Source organism: Delphinapterus leucas, chromosome 17 (genome assembly GCF_059928025.1).
Source record: "Delphinapterus leucas isolate spDelLeu-1000000601 "Yukka" chromosome 17, BTC_Dleu_Yukka2, whole genome shotgun sequence".
NCBI classification, from domain to species: domain Eukaryota; kingdom Metazoa; phylum Chordata; class Mammalia; order Artiodactyla; family Monodontidae; genus Delphinapterus; species Delphinapterus leucas.
This window is the reverse complement of record NC_143145.1, coordinates 18,379,109-18,399,966: the sequence shown is the minus strand read 5'-3', so window position 1 is coordinate 18,399,966 and position 20,858 is coordinate 18,379,109. Positions and strand designations below refer to the sequence as shown.

The 20,858-nt window shown below is 35.2% G+C and overlaps 1 protein-coding gene across 7 annotated transcripts in view; it reads left to right on the top strand.

Moving 5' to 3' along the window:
• Positions 1–20,858, top strand: part of MTBP (MDM2 binding protein) — a 128,875-nt gene that overhangs the window by 55,339 nt on the left and 52,678 nt on the right. For 3 of the 7 annotated variants that reach the window (XM_089898769.1, XM_089898766.1, XM_089898767.1), the window contains 6 exons: positions 512–667; positions 3,409–3,504; positions 9,434–9,700; positions 11,286–11,535; positions 12,265–12,378; positions 15,415–17,105. In XM_089898769.1, the coding sequence (XP_089754895.1) occupies positions 512–667; positions 3,409–3,504; positions 9,434–9,700; positions 11,286–11,535; positions 12,265–12,378; positions 15,415–15,540 (1,009 nt within the window). In that variant the 3' untranslated portion in view covers positions 15,541–17,105. Of the gene's footprint in view, positions 1–511; positions 668–3,408; positions 3,505–9,433; positions 9,701–11,285; positions 11,536–12,264; positions 12,379–15,414; positions 17,106–20,858 lie in introns of those variants that run through there. The other 4 variants (XM_022555602.3, XM_022555603.3, XM_089898768.1 and 1 more) reach the window with 3 other exon arrangements.

The following is a 20,858-nucleotide window of genomic DNA, read 5'->3' as shown; positions in this document are numbered from 1 at the left end:
TGAGAGGCCCGCGTACCGCAAAAAAAAAAAAATATATATATATATATAATTATGTTTATTTTAGTTAAGTAGTAGCATTGTTGACATGGTAACTGCAAGTTTTACTGTGACCTACAGATTTTTAAAAATATACTTTGATACTAAGTGATTTGCAATAACTTTATTTTCTTTCTTAAATGTGTAGATCTTCAATTTTTTTGTGTATTTTTCTGGTTTCTGCTCATAGCAGCTTTTCCTGACCATGGTGAATTCTAATCCACTTTTTTTTTTTTTTTTTTGCTGTGCGCGGGCCTCTCACTGTTGTGGTCTCTCCCGTTGCGGAGCACAGGCTCCGGACGCGCAGGCTCAATGGCCATGGCTCACGGGCCCAGCCGCTCCGCGGCATGTGGGATCTTCCCGGACCGGGGCACGAACCCATGTCCCCTGCATCAGCAGGCGGACTCTCAACCACTGCACCACCAGGGAAGCCCTAATCCACTTTTAATAAATCTACATAACATTTTTTTCTCAGAACTGGTTCATTACCTCGTTCATCTGAACAGTTACTGGGCCACAAAGAGGGTCCACGGGATTCAGTCACATTATTGGATGCTAAAGAATTGCTGAAATTCTTTACCTCAGATGGATTACCAATTGGAGATCTTCAACCTTTACAGATTCAGAAAGGGTAAGTTATAAACTTACAATTTCAACTAATTTTTAAGCAATCGTTTAAAGAACACATTGCCTCTCATTTCTCCAGTTAATTAATGCTCTGTGACACTTTGACAAATTCTACAAGTTTGAGCCCAGCATTTATCAATTGGCCTTAATCCTCACATTTTACCTTAGCCAAATGTCCTACTGTTTTGTAGTATTGACTATAAGGGAAACAGGAATAATAAAAGCAACCTCAGCATATTTCTCTTAGAAATCAGCTTCTACTTTGTATACAGATGGCAATACTTTTTAAGAAAAAATTGTAATTTGACTTGCAAATATTTTTTAAAATTCTTTTTTCTGTATCACTCTCTAGTTTTGATTTTGCCACTACTTACCGTGACACTGTCAGTTATGTCTAATAGCAAAAAGGACAGCCTTTCAACTGAAGAGAATGGGGAAGTGTAATAAAAATGCTTTCAAAGCTATACCATTACCAAGGAAGAACTCAGTGTCTACATGAATAATTTACAACTAATTTGACTTCCAAGAAAACTTCCACTAAGTCACTAATTAATTCTGGATGTTACTGAAGTTTACTTAATTACAGATAAAATTATGGCATCATACACTTGTGAGATTTGAATAATTTGTTCACTACCCCAATTTCTTTTTTCTAATCCATTATTCTGAGAACCTTCCAAAGGACCTTAAGAATTATAGAACATTTTGATTACTTTTTCAAAGCTTGTTTTGGCAAATATTGAATTTAAGGGTTAATTTTGGAAAGGATTTATTTGAAAATAGTTAGCTCTCAAAACTAATGTTAGAGCATATTGCCTTCATGTGTGTGTTCACTAAAGAGAGAGAGATGGGGAGCAACTTTGAAAACATGAGGATCTTAATAATTTGGAGTCTTAATGACATAAAAATAGTGTGATTTTAGAGTAATTTTCTTTTTCTCATAGCTTTGAGAGTTGATAATCTTTTTTGTGGGAGTCAAGAAAGGGAAGAACTATGTACACATTTTCATCTGTTTAGTTATTGGATTACTCTCCTTCCAAATCATTAAGCGTGAACTGGCGGAGTCAGATGGGTTTGCCAAAACTGATTATGTAGGTTGTACTCTTTTTGACCAGAATGTCTTTCTAGCTGCAATGTCTAGGGGAGATGCTATTAATTCTTTCTGTAGTTTACCAGTGATTTATTTAGGGAAGTTTGCTATAATTCCTTGATGTTAGTAAAGAACTGTGTCATTATCAAATATATCTTCTATTAAAATTAAAGTTGAAGGATGAGCTTTCATGGTAATGAATCAAGGACCTGCAGACTTTTATTAAATGTCTACCCATGCAAGGAACCACCGAAATGCAATACTAAGTTAAACAAAGTACAGGAGTGACTCCTATATATACACCAGAGGAATATTAAACATTGACAAAATACATATGTATTACAGTGTTACCTTTAGAAAGAACAAGGTGTGAGTAAAATTAAGCAAAAATAGGTAGAGCTGCTTAGAGAGATTAAAATAAGAAATGGAAGACAACATGGCAAAGGAAAGAAGTGAAATGCTAAGTACCTAAATAGTTCTATATTACAAAATTATTCACTTTAATAATTAGTCATCAAAATACTGGGATCATTGCAATTTATTCATGTTATTTATTCAGAACTGTTTAAATGGATGCATTGAATATAAATTCTGGTTTTTGGGATTCATTAACTTGCATATGTCTTACATTTTAATGTAATAATTTCAAGCGCTTATCTTAGTACTCAGAGATAATTTTTAATTTTCGGTGGCATATGGGCAGTTTTCATTACTAAAGCCAAGGGGGGAAATGTGATAGCCAATTTATTCATGGTACTCTACTATCTACTTGTTTTTATGTATACCATTTCTAAGTCTTCTGAATTCAAGCCCCTGGTATTTCATTCTGCCTCTTAACTGTGTAAAGACCACTTGTATAATTCTCCCATTCCCATCTAACCTGTTCTGAGCTCTAGGAACACGATTCAGTTCATTAGAACAGTACCTCCCAACTCAGGCAGAGAAAGAGAGCACTTATTAGAACAACTAGGAGAGTTTAACCTAATTGCAGCAGCCTTCTTCCTGAGATTTTGATGTACCCCTGCAGGTCTAGTTGTGGAGGGGTAGAACATGAATATTTTATGTAAGCTCACCACATGATTAGTTCCAACATACCTGCTGATTGGAAACTTACTTCAGAAGAAGAACTGAAATCAGCAGTTAGTCTTTTTATCCTCTGATATTTAAAAGGTCACTGATTCTTAAAGTAGGTGTCAAAATGACTTCATTCCCAGGCAAAGAAAACTCTGCATTCCCCATGTGGTTATAGGAGGAAGTAAATACTTCTTTTGTCACTAAAGATTGGAGTTTGACTTTATTCCCCTGGAAAAAAGAATTTAGCTAAATTCATAAACATTTTCCTACACCAAGAAAAAAGTATTCTTAGGAATAATGCTGTTTCTTGAACTTCCACTAGAAATCATTTTCTATTCTTGATTTAACCATTTCTCAGAACAGTTTTGTAAAGTAAGTAGTATGGTAACTTCCGAAACTTGGGACACAGAAAATGTAAGTGACAAAACCCATAGGCTTAACCTCACTTCATTTCCTTCTTTGTCCCATATGAGATCCAGTTATAGAGAAGGAAGTCAGATTTCCTTCTTTAGACAGTTTCTTGAACTTTCTCTTCCTCACTAAATAAACTTTAAATACAAATGAAAAACTTTTTGTTTCAGGGAAAAGACTTTTGTCCTGACACCAGAACTTAGTCCTCGGAAACTTCAGGGTTTACCTTTTGAAAAAGCCTCAGTATGTCATTATCATGGAATTGAGTGAGTTTTTTATTTTCACTTTACTCTTCTGTGTGTTGTTGATGTAGCTTATCTTAGGTGAGTGTGAAGAGCGACTGTAATAAAATGATATAAATTGGGACAGAGAAGCAAAGAGAAAGTATGTCAAAAAAAACTCAAAAAACTAAGCAGTACATACACAAATAATTTGTCTTCTGTTGGAAAAAAGTTATTTGATGATTAATCAGTTTTACATTTAAACATCCTACTATTAGTTATTAGATATTTTAGTCAAAATTATTTTAGTCCCTACATTGTAAATGTGTATTTATACTACTGGTCACATTAATATTCCCTGGTCATTGTAATTGCTCAGAAACTGTTAGATAAAATGCATTCTCATTTGCAACATGTTAATTATGTGTACATTTTTATGGAATTCTAATTGACCAGATGAATGAAATTTCCAAGGATTCTCTTGCTTAGAGGTATTAGGAGTTCCGGAGGTCATGTGCACATCTACCATTTTCACCAGGACAAGAAATGGAATGATGGAGATAATGTATTTTAGGTTAAATTTTCAAGACCTTAGTGACAACAGGTCATTCTAGGAATGTTTAGGTTTCTTGTTATGCTTAAATAAGATTTATTTTATTTAAAGAATATGTAAAGTTATGTCAAATTTGATACTAGAAGCAAAAATTTTTGGTTACTTTATTTTTGAGCATCAAAATTAAACTCTCCGTTAAAGTCAGGGGCAAGAAAAAGATACCTGCTCTGACCAATTTTTTCTTTTTAATCATTTTTCTATATGTTTAAAGAGTTTAAAAGAGTTACATGTAGTAAAACGGATACCAAAAGGTTTTTTTGTATTTGCTTTTTATTTTGCAGAGAAGAGACCTGAAAGACTTAGAAGTAGTAGAATTTGGTAAGGTAGCCAGTTATAAAATACATATAAAAGACACAAGTTTTCCTTTAAACTAGCCATGTCCAGTTTTTAACAGGATGAAAATGATCCCATTCAAAATAGCAGATAAAATCATAAATATCAGAAGTATTCTTGTAAAAAATGTAGAATGGGAAAATTTACAAATAATATGTATTAGGGGACATAAAAGAAATGTTGATTACTTAGGGGAAACATGCCTTGTTTCTCTGTGGGAAGATCCTGTGTTATAAAGGTGTTAATTCTCCTGACATCAATGCAAACATTTAATACAGTTCTTGTCAATTTTGAACCTTTTGATGAAATAATTCTGTAATTTATCTGGTAAGAAGTCTCCTCTCTCTTGTTTAAAGAATGAGATAAATTGTGTCATATTACTAGAAAATTTTATTATAAAGCTATTGTAATTACAATGTGGGGCTGGACCTAAGTAGAAATTCCAAGGAAAAAGCAAGAATACATGATAATTTGATCTGATAGAAAAAGAATTTCAAATCAGAGGGCAAAAGAAAAATGTTCCGTAGATAGTAGTGAGAATGTTGATTAAGAATTCAAATAAAAATAAATCTGTTTGAAATGATTCTTTGTTCACACTGAATATCAAAATAAATCGCAGATGTATTAAGAATTAAAAGTGGGAAAACTGTGAAAGTAAAGAACTAGCATAAAATGTAGGGGGAAATCTGTTCTAGCAGAGGAAGAAATCAAAAAAGAGTGATAGATTTGTCCGAATTTTTAAAACAGTAATGTCAGTTATCAACAGAAACAAGATTAAAAGTGTGGATTAAACTGAGGAAAATATTTTTTGAACATAAATGAGAAGGTAAATTTTCTTTGTAATGCTTACAAATCAATAAGAAAATGAGATAAAGGCCCCTATGGAAGAGTTTGCAACATCTTAAACCATTTGTTTTTGAAACAGGAAATAAATATGGCCAATACACATGAAGAGTTGTTTTCTTCACCAATCAGCTTTTTAAATTTACATTAAGAATGTAAATTGAAACAACAGTGAGAATCCTTTTCACCCATAAAATCATGGTGGAGGTAAAGGGATGTGAATAAGCCAGCTTGGAATATAAATTGTTACAACCTGTTTCGGGGGGCTGTTCGGTAATCTACCAAAAGCCATGCAGTTGTTTATAATATCAGATTGATTAACTTCACTTAATGATAAAATTAGCGTTTACATTGAAAGTTATTAGGCAAGGGTATTTTTCACAGTGTTATTTAAAATAAGAAACAATGGAAATAATGTCTAACTGTAGGAGGTTGGTTAAATAAATTATAGTGCATCCATAAAATAAAATACTGTGCAGCCACCAGAATGGTTAAAATAAAAGACCGATGAGTGTTGACAAGCGTGTGGAACAATCAGAACCCTGGAACATTTTTGGTGGAAGTATAACGTGATTTATCTACTTCAGAAAAGGATCTGGCAGGTTCTTATAAAACTGAACATACTCAGACTCCCTGGCTCAGCATTTCTAATAGTCATTTTCCTAAGAGAAATGAAAACCTAACACCACAAAAAGACTGGTAAAAGAACCCACAGAGCAGTTTTATTCATAATACCCACAACCTGGAAATAGCCTTAGGTGTACATCAATGGGAGAATAGATAAATTAACTGGTATTAAAGCAGTACTACTCAGTAATAACAAGGAACAACGTATGTATACATGCAACAACATTGAACTTCTGTCTGTCTGAGTATGAAAAAAACTGTTGAAATAAGAATTTGAGGACTTTAAAAAGTGAAATTGCCTGCCCTTATAAGCAAATAAACAAATTTAGCTGTGACTCCATTTTCCTTGCTGTAAATTTAATCTGGGGCCATTGAGATCAAACTAAGAAAGTTGCAGGAGGTGAGCACAGTGAATCCAGAAACATGCTTTTTTTCAGGATTTGGGTTTATAGTGTGAGGGCCTATTCACATTAAATGTAGATTATGTTTCTACTCGAAGCAAAGTTCAAATGAAATTTCAAAGTAAATATGACACTGCAAAGAAAGTTCTCTCTTCTTACATTGCCGTGAGCCTTTGGAATCCTTGAGCTTTTCCTCTACTCAAACATAAGGAATATTTGGAAGAAATATATAAACTGCTGAAGTACAGATCAATGTTTACTTAAACCAAAATGAAATCTATCCACAGTTGACTTGTTTTTCACTTCTCTCTCCTATCCTGGAGTGTAAGATACCATTGATTGTAAGATGCACCATTTTCTTTAACAACAAATTGAATTCCACTGTCAAACTGTGAGAGTCAGTTGGCCACACCAGCCTCCTGTTGCTCTGAACTTTCTTTCATGTATTCCAAGAGATTTGGCAGTTTTTCCAGCTTTCATCGGCATTGCTTGGTGTGTGCTAGGCAGTATCTTGCCTATTTTGTAGTTATAGGACAATGATAGCTTCATCTTCTGATAGGTATTTTTCTTTCTTTGGACACATAAAGCATTTGGTTATTGTTTTGCAAGAAAACGTGGAAGTTTACTCATTCATCCAACAGTGAATATTTTTCTTCACTATTATCACATACGCACCCTGCTACTCTGTTTCTGTTCCTTTCTTATTTACAAAGTCACTTTTTGTTTTGATGCCAAATCATAGTAAAATCACTTTGAAGACATTTTAAATGACAATTGAAGTCAATATGCACAGTGCACATAATTCAGTTGGAGGCATGACATTATGAACAGCTGTGATTAAGAGATGTTAAAACTGGAAGGAAAAAATCTGCATCTTAGAATCAAAACCTTAGAGTAGAAAAAAGTATGCATGTGGAGTCAAACTATGCATTATTTTTCTCTGAAAAATTTCCTGTAAGCCAATCAGGAATTACATTTCCTCTCTCCTAGAACTTTTCCTTAACATTCATGGCTCTTAGTGGTTTTCTAGATTCTGTCAATCGCCCAGGATAGAAATAGGACTCAGCAGTAATCCTTAGGGTTGGGGCTGATTTTTAATGAAATGTGTTTTATTAAACAACAGACTAGAGAAAGAATGTTAGAGAATTGAGAGACCTAGGTTCTAGTCACTCTTCTGCCACCAGTTAACAGTATAACTTAGGAGCTCATTTTTCCCTCCTGTTAAATTAAACTGTTGGTTTATATCAGAGATTTTTCAGTCCTAGCTGCACTTTAGAATCACCTAGGTAGCTTTCTAAAAAAATGTCCAAGACTGATTCCAACCCCAGACCAATTAAATCAGAAACTCTGGGCATCAGTATTTCATAAAAACTCTTCAGATGATTCTAATGTTCAGCCGTGGGTTGACCCCTAAGTAAGATGACCCTTACACTTTACATGAGAGATAGCATACTAAATTGGTTAAAGTCAGACTCTGAAGTCACCAACCTGGGTCTGAATCCTGGCTGAGCTACATGTCATCAGCATAGCATAAGATTCGCTGTGGTAGAAAATGAAACCACTGATGATGATGGTGATGATAAGAGCAGCAGCATACATTTATTGACAGCTTTGCTTGCATGTTCCAGGCACTGTTTCTGAGTGCGTACGTGTACCCATTCATGATCCTCACCATAGCTCTTTGAGATAACTGCTACGAATCTCATCTTACAGAAGAGGCAGCAGTAGCATAGATAAAATTAAGTAGTTTGGCCATGTTCACACAGTGGTAGAGCTGGATTTAAATCCAGGGAGTCTGGCTCTCTAGTCTGTACTCTTAGAAATCAAATATGTGTCACAAGAGAAAGAGAAAACCTCCGTCAGGCAATCAGGTCGGGGTAATGATACACTCCTTGAGTGTTGAACTAAAAGCTTATAGACCCAAAGTTCTGACTCTAAGGAACTTCTTAGAATTTTACAAGTAAAGGGGACAGATAACAGAAAAAGGTTTTAATGTTTAAAGTCCTGTCATCGTATATGTGAAACTGTTTCCTTGATGTAGAAGGGGAGAATGTGAAGGGTATTCCAAGGTCACACATCTCATTGGTGATTTTCTTGATACGCTTATTTGTTGTACTTAACAACATGGGATTTCTTTTTTTTTTAAGGCTTATCAAAGCATTTATTTATTTATTATTTTTATTTATTTTTTGGCTGCGTTAGGTCTTAGTTGTGGCACGCGGGATCTCCATTGAGGCATGCGGGATCTTCCCTTGCAGCGCAGGCTCTTTGTTGCGGCGCACAGGCTTCTCCCTAGTTGCTGCGTGCAGGCTCTAGGGTGCGTGGGCTCTGTAGTTTGCGACACGCGGGCTCTCTAGTTGAGGTGCGAGCTCAATAGTTGTGGCTCGCGGGCTTAGTTGCCCTGCAGCATGTGGGATCTTAGTTCCCTTACCAGGGATAGAACCTGCATCCCCTGCATTGTAAGGCGGATTCTTTACTACTGGACCACCAGGGAAGTCCCTAAGATGGGATTTCTTTAAGTCCAGAAGCATTCACTGAGCAAACATCTCATTGATGTTAAATCACTGAGCAAACATCTCATTGATGTTAAATCAGATTTAGCTAGAAACCAAATGCACACACAGCTGAAGTGTTTGAAGGAAAATTTGTCAATCAGTCAGTAAGGTGGAAATGAGTTTCAAAGGGAAATTTCAAAATGTTCTGAGCTGTGTTTGGTAAGCCAGTTTAGAATGCCTTTATACCCTGTTAATCTTTGTGTTGAAAATAAACTTGTTCTTTCTAACAGAAGTTAGCATTTCACGTCATTACATATCAGCCATGCTGAAGTATCAGAGGTTGGTAGAGATTTAAAAAGTATCAAAACAGCAACTGTATTATTTTGAAAATAAGCCAGAGGATTAACTTAATCTGTTACCCAGAAACAGTCAAAGAGGAATCAGATTGTACTTCAAATTTTTTTAATTTTTTGCCATGTTGTGTAGCAGGCTGGAAAAAACTGAACTTGTGAGGGAAGTTGGCCGTTCACTCAACCTTCCAACAATTATTAGGAAGTTTAGTAAGAACTTTTTAAGTACATGTTTTGCTTTTCCCTAATTGGCAGGGGAAAGCCCATGGCTGCCATGGAGTCTTTGATTTTAAAGATCTTTCTCTTGTTTAGATATTGCTTGGATGACCGAAAAGCATTAGAAAGAGATGGGGGATTTTCAGAACTTCAGTCTCGTCTTATTCGTTATGAAACTCAAACTACGTGCACCAGAGAAAGTTTTCCAGTACCTACCGTACTGAGCCCTCTCCCGTCTCCAGCAGTTTTGTCAGAGCCCGGAAGTGTCCCTGATGGAGAAGCTTTACAAAGTGAACTCCGGACTGAAGTCTCCCGAGTAAAAAGGAGATCAAAAGATCTGAACTGCCTTTATCCCCCCAAAAGGTGGTATATTAAGTACATAAAGATAGTATCTTGACAGAAAGTATTTTAGTCCAAGGGTAATTGAATTAATCTTTCAGATTTTTAAGCTGCTTTCTGTGCAGATTTTAGTGTAATTCATTCATACCAGGAATTGTGTTTGTTTTGTGAGCAGTTGATGATTATGCTTATAAGTTATACAAAGAAATGACTTGGAAAAAACACATTGTTTCTTGCTTTATATGCTAATATACAGCCCATCAGCACAATGGGTTGTAAAACTTTTAAGCCATGGAACACTGGCGATCTTATCCAATAGATTAAGCAGCTGAGCTGCTCTGTTGAAGGGGATGTTTAGGGATGCAGTTTTTCTGTTAGCTCTCTTCTCACTGTTTCCTACCTACACTGGCCCCTTAAACAAGGGGTTTCATGAGGTGCCATTTTTGATTGAACCTGGGCTATGGCAGTGAAAGCGAGGAGTCCTAACCACTGGACCACCAGGAAATTCCCATGAGGTACCGTTTTAAAACAACTTGTTTCATATAAAATATAGCTTTAAAGCCTACATAATAATATATGAAAAATGAGATCTTTCTAGCTAATTTATTTGCTAGCTAAATAAAATATCCAAATACCTGAACAGAAATTAGAAGCTTATGAGATAAACACTCTAATTTCTATTGAATTTATATATCTTTAGAACCTTTGTCAAATTTAGGTCTTTGACACCTAAAACAAACCTTAAATTCTTATTATATGTAAATCTTTCAAAAAGTATCAAATATCTTAAAGTGAAACTTTCAAATCTTCTTTTAAACAGTGAAAATTATTAGAATACTTTTTCCCTGATGGGGAATAACTAAATTATTTTCATGAGGACTTTACAAGTTCATGGTACTATTAACATGCGATAAAGCTAAAAAGCAAATCCATTAATATTTAGGATACTGTATTTTGTAATAATATTTTTTATTTCTGACTGTGACTGATAGATATGTGTTCCAGACAAGAAAGTACACTGTGGCCTCTAGGTTAACAGAATTGAAAAATATGAGACCCTATCTTGTAACAGGAAATATAAACATTCTAGAAAGATTGAAACAAGAGCTACTTTTATAGTTTTATTTCTGTTTGTTTTAACACTGTTATTTATTTTGCTCAGGTAGTTGCATAGCTACAACAAGCATGATTATTATGGTTTCTTCATCAAAATTATCTTAATAGAAAAGTATAAGTACTTGGCAGATGAGTACTGGATCTATAAATAGCATTGCCTGGAGTGCCATCCCTGATTTATGTGAGAAATTGCAAAGTAACGGGGAGGGTGACAGTAATGTTGCTAGTTGCTTTTCCTATTAGCTTTTGATATTAGCTGAAATCCTAGAATGTTATTCATTGCCTTCCGTGTTCTAGTCACTCATTTGAAGAACTAAGGGAGCAACTGTATAATATGATGTTGACTGCTTATTTAAGGCAGTAGTAGCAAGAAATTGTGTTTGCTTTTCTTGGGTTTATATGTCAATGGTTATGGTTGTAACATTTAAGACAGAAAATGGACTTCATTGTTGATTCACTTAATCTGCATTTTTATATTTCCCCCCCCCATTAGACTTGTGAAATCTGAAAGTTCAGATTCTCTTCTTTCTCAGAGAAGTGGCATTACTAATCATCGTCATCATGCAGTGACATCCAGAAAGCCACGGGCAGAGAGGTCGTTATCCGTGACTTGTCCATCTCTTCCAGTTCTTAGCAGTGAAACTCCCAAAGTCACTACAAATGCCAGTTCAGGTCAAAAAAGTGTGCCTGAATCAAAAACATCGAGGCCCAGTAAGGAATCAAGATCACAGAAACACACACGGGTAAAGATTTATTTCCTGACTCTCTTAGTTCTGCACGGGAAGAAATTTCTTCATTTGATTCGTTTTAAACGTTTGTCTAAAAATTTTATGAATGAAATGAAATGGTATCTTTAATTTACTTTAAAATAATTCAGGGGAGTTCCCTGGTGGCCTAGTGGTTAGGATTCTGGGCTTTCACTGCCTTGCCCGGATTCAATCCCTGGTCCAGGAACTGAGATCCTGCAAGCTGTGTGGTATGGCCAAAAAAAACGGAGGAAAAAAAAATTCAGTGCAAGAAGGATAATGGAAAAGTGAGTGGGGGCATATAAGTGAAACAGAAAGAGCCACAAATTGATCCTTCTTGAAACTGGTAGTAGATATATCGAGATGAGGATTTGTTACAAATATTCTCTTTATAGTGTTTGACATTTTCCATAATAAAAAATAAGTACACACCTGTATATCCCTGCTGTGTGTACCTTTTACACTCAGATTTTGATTCAGAACTCAGGATATGAATTCCTCTCTTCAGATACTCTAGTCCTCTCTTCCTGACAGATAGCCTGCGACACGTGTGATCTTGTCACTGTTTCAGATCTCCTTTCTTCTAGATGCTTTTGTCTTAATGAGCTTATCTATCTTTAGCATAGCTACATGGTTCTGTGATTCACAGAACTTAACTCTAAAGCTGAAATAATATATTTGTACCTTTTCCAAGACATATTAGTTGTATACTATGTTCTGTTCAAGATATTGAAAGAAGTAGTTACTGAAACCCTGAAGAAACACAGGATTACTGAGGCTCACGAATGTTTCACGGCTTGCAGCCAACGTCTCTTTGAGATCTCGAAGTTCTATCTAAAGGTACAGTGTCTTCTCTACTGATGGCAAAATCGAGGTCAAGTTCTAATGTTCCTATTTGACACAAGATAATATTGACTGAGTATTTTTTACACTGATAGCTTATTGCCAATTTTTTTTAATGGAGGTAGAAAAATTGGAGTCAAAAAGTTTATATTTGATTTATTTGATTTTAGTTCTCAGATGTAGAAAACTGCACTTTAACTGGTATCCTCAGTGTTTCCCTAACAAGCCTTTGACTTAAGTTGATAATAAGCTTCCACTTACTTTATTCAACTTATTCAAGTAATTTTAGTATATAGTGAAACTACTGGAGGGAGTATCGAAGCACCCAGCTTCTAATTTTGGATCCATTATCTGCTTGTTGTAAGACATTGGACAGATCGGCCATTCAGATGACAATTTTGTAAAACTTAGATGGTGTTAGATTAGTTCCAGTTTTCAGAGTTTCTGACTTGAATCACAATTTTATATGGGTTCCTGATTAAAACTGCAGATGGACCGCATGCATTCGATTCCCTTCCCTTCTAAAATCTCTCAAGAAAGACAGTATTGAAAGTACAAAAACTAAGAAAAGAGGAAAGGAGAAGTGTAGAAATGTTTTCATACATTGTTGAACCAAAAAAAACACATGGAAGCATGGTATAACAGAGTAGAAGAAGTGACAGCCTAAATGTCTGCCTGGGGACACCTGTGAGAGGCAAGCCAGTTCAACAGATACGGTCTCTGACCTGCTCAGGTCTTGGAGACACCAAGTATCATGGAAAGCAGGGGCAAGGTGCCGGGTGAAAAAAAAGAGGAGTTAAATAGAGATCTACAGAGTGAACTGGGGAGCCTTCAGTTTGCTCTGCACGCTTTTCCCCCACAATGTTAACTACAGATAAGTATATTATACATAGTTTTATCCTCACCACCCCCAACCCCACCCCTGCGACAATGCAGGAAATAGTCTCTGGAGAAAAAAGAATTGGAGGCCACGGTAAAAAGTCCAACTGGCCCCTTATTCCCCTACCTTGTAAAGATACCAATTAACAAGCTCTGTACAGACAGAGCTTCCAGTAAGAATTTTACTATCTCATTTTAAAATATGACTGGACGGCCAAGAGTTAGCATACTTTTGAGAAAAGCTTCTAATACAGCAGATGCCAAAACATGAAGGAACAAAGGGAACTATGAAGGAGCAGAAAGCTGAAGAAAACTTCATAAAAAACTATATTGTCTCAGAGAGAAGATAATTGGGTGCATAAAACCGGAATGGGATGCTGTTTCCAAAAACTATAGAACATGAAAGCTCCTTAAAATTAGAAATATGATAAAATCAGTACAATAGAAAGGCTGAACAGTTGACATTAAGAAATTTACCAGAAATTAGTATTAATGACAAAATTAAGGATAAAAACATTAAACACAGGATAAGAAAATGGGGGAATTAATCCAAAAGATCCAATATGCTAATAATAGGAGTTTCAAAAATAGAGACTAGAGGAGAGAAAACTCAAAAATATAACAGAAAGTTTTCTAGACCTAAAGGACGCACTCCTCCTGCTGGAAAGGGCACACAGCTTGTCCAGCCTAGTGGATGACAGTTCTACAAGCCACATCACTGTGGAATGTCACATCTCCTGGGACAGAGAGAATATTTCCTAAAAGCTTCCCAGGAGAGAAAGTAGTTTACATACAAAGAATCAATAAGAGTGGCATTGGATTTTTCTGTGTGCCAGAAGAAGGTAGAACAGTATCTTCAAATTCTGAAGGAAAGTGATTTACCTAGTATTTTATACCTGGTCTAGAAGTCAGTCAGGTATGAAAATTCAGTACAGATACTTTCAGTCATGGAAGGTCTGAAAAATTCTGTCATTTTTTTACCCTTTTGACAAATCTGTGAGAAGATGAAATTCAATAGAACAAGGGACTGAATCAAGAAATAAAAGAAAAACTAACCTAGATTGGGGAAGATAAGTCCCAATGGGACCAGGCTGAGGGAGCAATTGGACCAAATTGGAGCAGGCTATGGGAGAAGGATCTCCAGTTTAAAAAAATACAATTAAGAAAACAAAAGCAAAAATGGAAAGCTGAAGTGAGAGATTATCCAGGATCCCTGAGTGTTTGAAGAACTTTGCTGTACATTTAATCAGTCTTTCACAGCATTGTGGGGTGGGGGTAGGATTATACACGTGGAAAACTAAGCAAACATAGTTCAACTACAGGGTAAACAAAACAGATGAAAGAGAAATTATAACCGTTATACATTACTTAGCTCAGGATTGAACTATATTTGCTTAGGTATAAAATGCAAACATTGACTATTTACTAATCAAAAAATTGTGGTGCAGCTGTTACTGAGAGGAAGAGAAGGGAGGTGGGAGGATTCAGAGACCTGAATCTGGGATAACAGCAATCACTGTCTAGAACTGTTAAATCACGAAATAACAGTATAAGCTTATTATTTAGAAACATGAAGGTATAAATAAGAGAAAGAGCTTAAAGAATTCAAAGTGACTACTTCAATGGAGCATAGCTTGGAAGTGCAACAGAGGATTACTTTTTTTTTTTTAATACAATTGGATTTAAAAATTTTTATAATATAATTTGATATAGTCATTACCTTTTTACAAGTCAGAGATTTCAGTTTTATTTCCTATGTCATTCCCTCTTTGTGGTGGAATGAAATAGCCAAAAAGAAGAGAGAGAAAAAAAGTTACTTTATCTGAAAAATAAATATGAACTGTATATTCACTTCCTGAGTAATGAAGTTAATGTGGCTACTCATAGTTGAGGATGGGGCTTAGGTTTGGTCAGTGCCATTGAGTATTTGAGATTAGAGTGGCATGGATTTATGTATATATGGATGTATTTTGGTTAGAGTACTTTGACCTTTCAGGATGGAACTAAATTATAATCTGTTACTTTGATTTTTTTGTAGTATCTCCCTCTTCATGTTGATACTTACAGAATTAGGATCATCTCAAGTTTTTAATAATGACTTGTTCTCTGTAATTTAATGTGCAGATTTAAGCTGCTGTATTTTGTTATGTTTAGGATCTTAAAACTTCAAGGGGTCTATTTGAAGAAATGAAGAAAACAGCAAGCAACAATGTTGTACAGGTAAATAAATTATTCCCAAGAAACGACATTCAATTAAATTGCTATTTTATTGCAGGTTAGTACCTATGATGCTGTAATATATGCAGTAAGAATTAGTGAGTGGTCTTTTCAACTTTGTCCCTATGACCACTCTTTAAAATGGTTAATAATAGACTTATGCAAGCAGAATCTTTAGTCGTATTTAAGAGATTTCTCTGTTAACAAAAGAGCTTCTAAACTGATGTTAAGAAAGAAACAGAAAGAAAAAAAATCCAAAGAGCTGGAAAAATTAATCCATTTCTATTAGCTATTTTCAAAGTTTAGTTAATTTCTTTTTAGTGATGCTTTGAAAGTACATTTTCAAATAAAGGTGAGAAAATAGAGTAGAAGCTTCATCTTGTCCAGTGAGAACGCTACTGTATTCCGCAGCGGAAGTTCAGCAAAAAGTCTTCTTGAGCAAGAAAATAAAATGTGGGGTTTTTTTCCATTTAAAAATTCATGATCTAACACGTAATATGTATACACATATGCAAAGAAACACATACAATTTATTTTTATTTATTTATTTTTTAACATCTTTATTGGGGTATAATTGCTTTACAATGGTGTGTTAGTTTCTGCTTTATAACAAAGTGAATCAGTTATACATATACATGTGTTCCCATATCTCTTCCCTCTTGCGTCTCCCTCCCTCCCACCCTCCCTAACACATACAATTTAAAAACATAATTTTAAAAGAGAATATCCTTGGGATCACTCACTGTGCAACCTGGGAAATAAAATATTGTGGGGACCTTGGAAACCCCCAAAGAATCCCTTCCCCACCATATCCCACTGCATCACCTCTGGAGGTAACCGCTCTACTGATTTTTTTGTGTGTGTGCTAATCATTTCCTTAGTTTTTTTTTTTAATAGAAGTATAGTTGATGTATAATATTATGTAAGTTACAGGTGTACAATATAGTGATTCACAATTTTTAAAGGTTATACTCCATTTTTAATTATTATAAAATCTTGGCTCTATTCCCTGTGTTGTACAATATATCCTTGTAGCTTATTTTATACATAATAGTTTGTACTTCTTAATCTCATACTCCTATATTGCCCCTTCCCCTTTCCCTGTCCCCACTGGTAACTGCTAGTAAAATGTATTTTCAAGATAATATATATTTTAAGATTTTGACAGGTTATTTTTTGCTTTAAATTTTCTACTATACTCTTTTGAAATTTTAACAATATCTTTTTCTATCACTTGTGTTTCCAATAGAAATGTACCATAATCATATTTTTTTCTCTCCCTAGGTGATTGAATGGGTATTAGAAAAGACAAGCAAGAAATAGCACAAAATCATTCTCTTTGGATAATTATAAATTGGACAGAGCTATTATTTACTTTTTCCTTCCATACTTTGAAAATTACAAACAAATTTCAAACTTTATTCAAAGAGTAGATGTTACATCTCTAAAGAATTTCATAAATATCCTATATTTATATAGTTTTGAGGTTGCTCAGTTAATGTATTTTTAGTTGTATACTTATTTTATAGTTTTACTATATTTTAATTTTTTAATATTTTTATATATGTTTACAAATTTTACTCTTGGTTATTTAATTATTCCAATAAATAGAAAAAGATATTTCTTTACTTCTTGGTAAATGTCTTTGTTGTTAGGCCTATTTAAATTAATAAGTCTTAAGTAAGACATTGCCAGTGGTTTTTCTCATGTGTTCCTATAGCATGATTTATTGGACGGCCCCTCATTTAGAAAATATTGGCAAAAAAATTCACACAGTTAGCCATGTTCCCTTACCCCTGCCCTAGAGCCACCACTGTTGAGCTATTCATGTTTATTTGGGATCAAAAATGAAGAAAGAGCAAAACTTATGAAAATAAGACACAGTGAAAATGACTAAGTACAGACTCCCAGAAAAAAAATACCTTTTCCCATGGCAGAAAATCTGGAAAATGTGGAAAATGCAAAAAAGAGTGGAAAAAAATTCTAACATTGTTTCTGTCTATAGGTAACCACTGTTAATATTTTTAAACATTATGTTTAAAATATTTTCAGAATTGGTGTCATATGTGTGTGTATGTGTACGTGTGTTTATATGTGTGATGTGTGTGTATATGTATATTAATTTATAGCCTGCTTTTCACTTAACAATGTGATATAACTTAATGATATATGATATAAAATGATTTTTATATCATATATCATCATTTTAATAACTGCATGATACAAATGAACCACAATTTGTTAAATCAATCCCTCATTGTTGGACATATGAGTTCAATTTTTCTTTACTAAAAATAAAACTTTAATGAATATTCCTGGTACATCACTGATTATTCCTTAGTATAAGTTTTTCGGAGTGGAATTTGTGATTTTTGGTAAATTTTTCCAAATTGCCTTTCTGAGAGATCAGTTTGTACACCCACCAGCAGAGTCCCCGTTTCCTTTTCTGATGGCTGAAAATAGTGAGGGTGAACATTTTTAAAAATATGTTGGCCGCTTTTTCAGTAAATTTAATTGGTCAAAGAAATTAATTTCTAAATTTCTAGATGCCTTCCTGGAATTCCAAAGCTGATCTCCACATTATCCACATCAGGGCCTAGACTCCCACAGGGTCAGAGGTTTGGGCTGCAGCCTCCCTTATTTGGGCTTCTGGAGAAGGGGAGTTACAAGCCTTCCCTATACCTGCACGCTTTCCATACTCGGATACTACTTTAACTTAACTTCCATGCAGTGCTCATACTTCATACCTTTTGTGAACTTCCCATAAAAAATATTTCAAAGTAAAAAGTGACAAGATATTTCAGATAAATTTGAAAGCAGGTACAAAGGAGAGATCTAAAAGGCCCAAAGACTTCAGGTCAATTTTTGGAATAGACTAAAAGTCATGGAAGAAAAGGCAGGCTGAACTGAGGTTCAGGTGTACATACTTAGGGCTGTGTTCCAGGAGAGGAACCCTGCTGACCAGTTGTTCTGTCTATATATACGATAAGTATGAGCGGGACCTCATGTGGGAGGGAGAATATAGGCTGGGCTTAGATATCAGTTGTTCTGAGGAGTTATTTCCCAGTGCTGGGAATAATGCCTAAAGCTCCCACTCTTTATAAGGACTCTTTTTTGGAGAAAGAGGGAGCCACAGGGCTGGACTAGCTCAGCTCCGTTATATAGTGATGGTACATTTGGCAAAATTGTTGCCTACATAACCTGGAAAAGAGAATTTGTACCAAATGAACTCATGGATCTAGTTAAGGTTATTTCCAGACAAAATGCTAGAAGCGTCAATGAGCCATTTGTTTGTTTATTTGGCTGAATACAATAAGGTGCAGGACAAGATAGATGAACAAGAGGAGGGACTGTTCAGTTTTCTAGCAGCATTTTGAGGAGATACAGAGGGCTTAGAACATTCTGGATTGGAAAATAAAATGTTTTCCCGCTTCTAGTATCTCTAATGGCAAAATATTCTCTAAGTAAGTAATAGCCTCAAGAAAAAGATCAAACCAAAGGTCTAGCAATATAATTCTTTATTAAGACCTTAGAAATATTTAAAGTAAACTCTCGTAGCAAGACAAAAGGGCTTTTAAGAATCTTCAGGGTGTTGCCCCATGGCACTCTGACACCCAAAGTAAAGAGGACCTGTCCTGAAAAGAATTGTGGGTGTGGTTTTCATCTAATAGACTAGACTATAACTTGATACATAGAAAGCCCACACATTTTATTTTTATTGGAGATGTAATTCACATATTATGAAATTCACCCTTTAGGGTGTATAATCTAACAGGCTTTAGTATATCCACAAAGTTGTGTAATAATCACCACTGTCTAACTGCATAACGTTTTCCTCACCCCAGTAGAAATTCCATATCTACTAGCAGTCATTTTCTGTTCACCACTGGCAACCACTAATCTGCTTTCTGTTCTCTGGATTTGCCTATTCTGGACATTTGATGTACGTGGACTAATACAATTTATGGTCTTTTGTGTCTGGTTTCTTTTACTTAGCATGAGGTTTTTCACGGTTCATCCATGTTGTAGCATGTATCAGCGTTTCACTGTATGAATCTGCCACATTTTGTTTATCCATTCATCAGTTGATGTACATTTGGGCTGATTCCACTTTTTGGCTATCATGAATAATGCTACCATGGAGGTTTATATGCAAGTTTTGGCATAGACATATATTTCCATTTATCTTGGGTATATGCCTAGGAGTGGAATTGTTGGACTATATATTCAACAGTAACTGTTTAATTTTTTGAGAAAAGGCAGACTGTTTTCCAAAGCAGCTGCACCACTTGACATTTCCACCAGCAGTTCCAATTTCTCCACATCCTTGCTAACACTTGTTATTATTTTTCTTCTGACAAATGATAGGAAATGTGAGGTAATATCTCATAGTGGTTTTGATTTGCATTTCTCTGATAAATAATGTTGTTGAGCATCTTTTCACATGCTTATTGGCCATTTGCATATTTTCTTTCCGCAAATGTCCACCAAATCCTTTTTTAAGGACTTTTAGGTGGGATTATTTCTCTTTTTATTGTCGAGTTATAAGAATTCTTTATATTTTCTGGATTCTAGTCCCTTATCTATGATTTACAAATATTTTCTTCAATTCTGTCCTTCCACTTTACGGTTTTATCTCTTACATTTAAGTCTATGATCCACTTTGAGTTAATTTTTGTGTATGGTGTGAAGAAGGGATCCACCATCATTCTTTGACATACGGGTATCCAGTTTTACCAGCATAATCTGTTGAAAAGACAGTTCTTTCTCCATTGAATTTTGTTAGCAACAGAAAGTCCATAAAATTTTAAGGAATTTGTATCAAAATGAAGAGACTTCTGGGCCACCAAATTTCAGTGGGCATGAAGCAGGGTGAGAAAAGTGTTCAGTTGCAAATATGGACTATTTTTTTTATGGAAAAGAAAGACTTTTCAGAAAGTCAAAGCCAAGAGGCCAAAGGGCAGAGCCAATAGTAATGGATTAGAGTACCACTCCCAGGTAGCAGAAATGAACCCTGGGTCACATCCCTTGCCCCCGGCAAGGGATAAGTGGTGACATGTGCCCAGCTGGATTTCAGAATTACTATGAACTAGTGATTAGTCCCTTAACAAAGGAAGTGTCTGCTGCAGTTACCCTGTCCCTGCCTCACCATTGTATGTTGGATGTACGGATGGCAGTTAACTTAGGTTTCTTACATCACAATATTCTGGATTTTTAAAAGCCACACCCTGAGTCTCATCCCTATCTGCACTGATGAAAATCATGAAATATTGGACTTTATCCCATATTGGGAGGAAATGAACATATTTTGTATGTAAGAGAAATGAAAATAATTGTGGCCAGAGAGTGGAATGCAGTAGGTTTAACATGGCCACAAAGCT